The sequence below is a fragment of the Myotis davidii genome, unplaced genomic scaffold (assembly GCF_000327345.1).
Source record: "Myotis davidii unplaced genomic scaffold, ASM32734v1 scaffold464, whole genome shotgun sequence".
NCBI lineage: Eukaryota > Metazoa > Chordata > Mammalia > Chiroptera > Vespertilionidae > Myotis > Myotis davidii.
The window spans coordinates 91667-96970 of record NW_006295287.1 but is presented as its reverse complement, the minus strand read 5'-3'; the positions used below and the strand labels follow the sequence as shown (position 1 = coordinate 96970).

General features: G+C 47.2%; 1 protein-coding gene across 1 annotated transcript in view; it reads left to right on the top strand.

Moving 5' to 3' along the window:
• Window positions 1–5304, top strand: part of SULT2A1 (sulfotransferase family 2A member 1) — a 15898-nt gene that overhangs the window by 4049 nt on the left and 6545 nt on the right. The window contains exons 3-4 of the mRNA XM_015567952.1: window positions 576–784; window positions 3434–3560. Coding sequence (XP_015423438.1) covers window positions 576–784; window positions 3434–3560 — 336 coding nt within the window. The remainder of the gene's footprint in view (window positions 1–575; window positions 785–3433; window positions 3561–5304) is intronic.

Sequence of the window (5304 nt, the reverse complement as noted above, 5' to 3'; positions counted from 1 at the left end):
TCCCACTGGGGATGTGCCCGCAACCCAGGTACATGCCCTTGACCGGAATCAAACCTGGGACCTTTCAGTCCACAGGCAGACGCTCTATCCACTGAGCCAAACCGGTTTCGACTGTCTAGTTGGTTCTTTATCACAACATCGAGGGTCTCATTAGATTTCTTGAGGATCTCACTACATTTATCGGCGGCTTCTAGACAGTTCTTGAGAGACCTTAAAAGTGTGGTTTTGAGCTCTATATCTTCCATTTCTGACATTTGCATCCTGTTTCTTTGTGTCCGCATTTTTTTTATTTTTTCTTGGTGCACCCCCTAGTGGTCTTTGTGTGCAGTCTTGTTGTAGGTAAGCCTTGATTGTTGTCGGGGGTGATTTGACCTCCAGGCTAACTGGCTATGAGAGTCCCCTCTTCCTCTTCTTCTTCTTCTCCTCCTCTTTCTTCTTTTTCTTCTTCTCTCTAAATTCAATCAATAAATAAGAATTTTAAAACCGAAAGTGATTAAGAGGGTGCAGTTTATCACACTGTTTTTAAAAGTCAGATCGTAAGAATGAGTGACCATCCTTTTTCCTTCTTTACCCAGGAACGAACTGGTTGCTTGAAATCCTCTGCCTGATATACTCCAAGGGAGACCCCACATGGGTCCAATCTGTGCCTATCTGGGAACGCTCTCCCTGGGTTGAGAACACACATGGGTATCAAATCCTAAAGGATAAGGAAGGCCCACGCCTCATCACCTCCCATGTCCCCATCCACCTCTTCCCCAAGTCTATCTTCAAGTCCAAGACCAAGGTCAGTGCACAATGGTCGAGCTGTTTGATTCCTGCTTTTCCAACTCCAGCGTGCCTGGGAATCACCGGGAGACCTGGAGGAGCGGCCATGCCACCCAGTAGGTCTGGGTTGGGGTCCGTACTTGCGCCGGAGGAAAACCAGAGGCAAAGCAAAATGGTGATGCCAGGATCGCAGAAAACCACGTTTTAAACCCAAGCAGAATTTATAACTAGTGTTCCATACTAGACGACTCCCCTTTTGTTGCTCTAAAAAATAATTAGCCGATCTTAATTAAAAACTGCCTCCTGCCACTCAGGTAGAAGTAGCAGACACTGAGTTCAGCTGTTAGAGAGGCAGGAAATTCATAATTCAAGGCTAAGTCCGGGTTGAATGCTCGGGCATCATGATTGCTTTACTAACTGCTGTGTCTTCCTATGTCCATTTGTCTATTGGGCATCATGATGGTTTTACTAACCGCTGTGTCTTCCTATGTCTAACTGTCTATTGGGCGTAGCAGCCACACCAATCTCTCATGGGCTAACCGATGATCCCCAGAAGGGATGTGGAAATCCAGGACCTGGCATAGCTCAGATGACTTTTAGAAACACCCCTTCCTGGAAGGTGCTCATTGGTTTGTGACTTAAAAATATGTTTTATGCTTAAATTCGATGGCGAAGCTCAGAATAATGTTCTCTTCTCTCAGAGAGTTCACAATGTGTGACAGCACCATGAAGCTTTTAAAAAAAATTTTATTTTTCAATTACAGTAGCTAGTCAATAGTTTCAGGTGCACAGCATAGTGGTTAGACATTTGTATAACTTATGCAGTGGTTCCCACTAAGTCTAGTACCCACCTGGCACCAGACATATTACCACAATATCACTGACTATATTCCCTTTGCTGTACTTTACATCCTCAAAGAATTCTAAAACACTAATTTGAAAAGGCATATGTATCCCTGTGTTCATTGCAGCATTATTTACAACTAGAGACCCAGTGCATGAAATCGTGCACTCAGAGGCAGGGTCCTTCAGCCCAGCCTGCACCCTCTCGCAGTCCGGAAGCTCTCAGGGGATGTCTGACTACCAGCTTAGGACATCCTTAGCGCTGCCGCGGAGGCAGGAGAGGCTCCTGCCACCGCCGCTGCACTCGCCAACCATGAACCTGGCTTCTGGCTGAGAGGCACTCCCCCTGTGGGAGCACACTGATCACCAGGGGGCAGCTCCTGTGTTGAGTGTCTGCCACCTGGTGGTCAGTGCGCATCATAGCAACCGGTTGTTCCCCCCTCGTTTGATTTGCATATTAGCTTTTTATTAAATAGGATAGCCAAGACATGGAGCAACCCAAGTGTTCTTCAATAGGCAATTGGAGAAAGAAAATGAAGTGTGTTTTTTTTTTAACCTGTCACTTCTCAAGCTTGTTTATGACACACCGATTATAAATAGTGTTAAGCATATTCACATCATGATTTCTCAGTGTTTGTTAAATCCCCGTGTGGGGAAGCTGAGGCCTAGAGAGAGCTGGAGCCGGGAATCACGTCACAAAGAAAGTTGGTGCTGAATCCGGATTCTTGCACCTGTGTGCCTGCCTGTGTACCAACCTGGAGTATCAGCCTGTGGAATCCTTGCCTATGCACACAACTGCGTAACTGCCTCTCAGATCCAGATGTGGCATATTTTTACTCCCCCCCCCCCAAATTCCCTCACGTGCTTCCCAGTCAATGCTCACCCACAGCAGCGACCACCTGCTGACTCTAACTCTATAGATTCGTTTGCTCATCCTCCAACGTCACTTACATACACTTAGACCATACACATGTCTGCTGAGTATCGGTGAATGTAGCACGATTTCTTAGTCCTTCCTCCTGTTCGTAATCTTTAAACTATAGAAAGTAAATATAACACCACTCACCTTCCAAAGCCTCTGGTTGCTTCCCAACGTGCATAGACATAATGTCCCAGAAGGAAGGGACGATGCTGTCTTTTTCCATTGTTATATTCTTGATATTACCCCAGGAACTTTAAAATATGTATTTGACTAACGAATGCAATAACTAACTTATTAAAAGAATCCATTGAGCCTTAGCCAGTGTGGCTCAGTGGTTGAGTGTCAGTCGACCTTTGAACCAGGAGGTCACAGTTTGATTCCTGGGCAGGGCACGTGCCCAGGTTGCAGGCTCAATCCCCAGTACGGGGCGTGCAGGAGGCAGCTGATCAACGATTCTCTTTCATCATTAAGATTTCTATTTCTCCCTCTCCCTTCCTATCTGGAAACAATAAAAATATATTTTTTAAGAAGAACCCATTGCTCCTTAGCTAGTTTGCTCAGTGGTTAGAGCCAATCACTGAAGGGTCGCAGATTCAATTCCAGTCCAGGGCATGTACCTCCATTGCAGGCTTGATCCCTGTCCATGGTCGGGGCATGTGTGGGAGGCAACCAATCGATGTGACTCTCACACATGAGCATTTCTCTCTTTCTGTCTCTCCCCTTCCCTCCCACTCTCTCTAAAAATCAATGGAAAAATAACTTCGGGTGAGGATTAGCAAAAAAATAAAATAAAGAACCCATTGACATTTAATAGACATTTTCTAGGAACTGGCTTTTTGTTCTCTGTTTTGGTGAAGATGAGGAAGGATGGGAAACTTCCATCGTCCCACTTTTCTCTTCCAGGTGATTTATCTCATCCGAAATCCCAGAGATATTCTCGTGTCTGGTTACTTTTTCTGGATTATTTCCAAGTTCGTGAAGAGACCAGAGTCCCTGGAACAGTATTTCGAGTGGTTCACCCAAGGACACGGTGAGTGAAAATACGTAAAATATGGCAGCTGGGGGGTTGTCGGGGTCCTTCGTCAGACCCTATTGCATAGCCCACCTGCTGCTCCACATCCCACTTCCCCGGGGGACAGGGCCCCTCACCATTGGAACCCAAGGCTTCTAATTCCATGGCCTCTCTCCGATCAGAGCCCCAGCCGGCCTTTCAGCTTGCCCCTCACCACACCCAGCTGCCTGATACTAACATGGAGCACCCAGCTTCTCCTCTCCCTTCCCACGCGTGGCTTCCTAAGAGTCAGCTTTTCACTGGGCTGCTGAACAACACAAGCCGGACTTGCCACCGTTTCCCCAGATGCGTCCTTATCAAGCTCCCTTTATCCTCTTGTCCTTTTGGTCTCAAAGGTGTATGTGTCACGCTCGGATCTCCATCCTTTTCATTTCGCAGAGTCTCCAGGCTTTCTCAGATCATTGAAATTTTGCACTTTCCCCCCAAACTGTATGATGAGCCCCATAGTTCAGCAGTGACACGTCTCCCTGGCTTCAGACCTGTTTCTCTAAAGCCTACAGACATCTGCCTGGAGAACCACACAGAACCTCGAATTCAATATGTCCGAGATCGAACGCATTGCCCCCAATGGTTCCATTAAATAAACTAGAGGCCCACTGCACGAAATTCGTGCACTTGGGGGCAGGTCCCTCAGCCCTGCCTTTGCCCTCTTGCAATCTGGAAACCCTAAGAGGATGTCCAAAGTTGTCAGTTGGACATTGGACATCCTTAGTGCTGCTGCAGAGGCAGGAGAGGCTCCCGCCACTGCCGATGCACTCGCCAGCCCTGAGACCGGCTCAGGGCATCTGGCTGAGCGGCACTCTCTCTGCGGGAGCACACTGACCACCAGGGGGCAGCTCCTGCGTTGAGTGTCTGCCTCCTAGTGGTCAGTGTGCATCATAGCGACCGGTTATTCTGTTGTTCGGTCAATTTGCATATTAGCCTTTTATTATATAGGATAGAACCATCCCTCATCCAAGGGCATGAGTCTGAGGTCCCCAAGTCGCATCTTTTTTCTACTCCACTTCCCCAGGCCCCCCACCTCTTTCCTTTACCCAAATCCCACAATCTTGAGTGATGTCTTCATCCTGGTCTCTGCTAAAATGCCTCCATATTTAGAGAAATCTCCCTTTTCAACACAATATAAAATTGCCCCCCTCCCCATCTCTATAGTATTATCTTTCCCCCCTTAGTACTCATCACCGATGAGTATGTATTCTGACTCTGTTTATTCCGCCTTCTCCCCCACTAAAATGTGAGCTCTGTGGGTTGTTCATTGTTGACCCCAGGTCCTCCAGTGGTGCTTGCTACACAGTAAGCAGCAAATACACCTTCCTAAATAATGAGTATTTATTTGCGATCCCTTTCACTATTACTCCCCACCTAGATTAACGTAACAGACTTGGCGGTGTCCTCGTCCTCATGCCCTTTAGTCTTTCCAGGCTGTGTTGCAATCACCTGTTACGTGTGGACAAGTACACAGTCCCTGAAGTGTTTGCCCTCGGCATAAAGGTCAATTTTCAAAGCCCACAGTCTTCTTTCTTTCTTTTTTTTGTCTAAAGTTTTACATATGTCTCCTTCTTCCCCAATTGATCCCCCCTCCCCCAGCCATTCCCACCCTGGACAAGCCCCCACTGCCTCAGTGTCTGTGTCCATTGGTTATGCTAATATGCACGCATATAAGTCCTTTGGTTGCTCTCTAACTACCCTCCCCGCCACACCT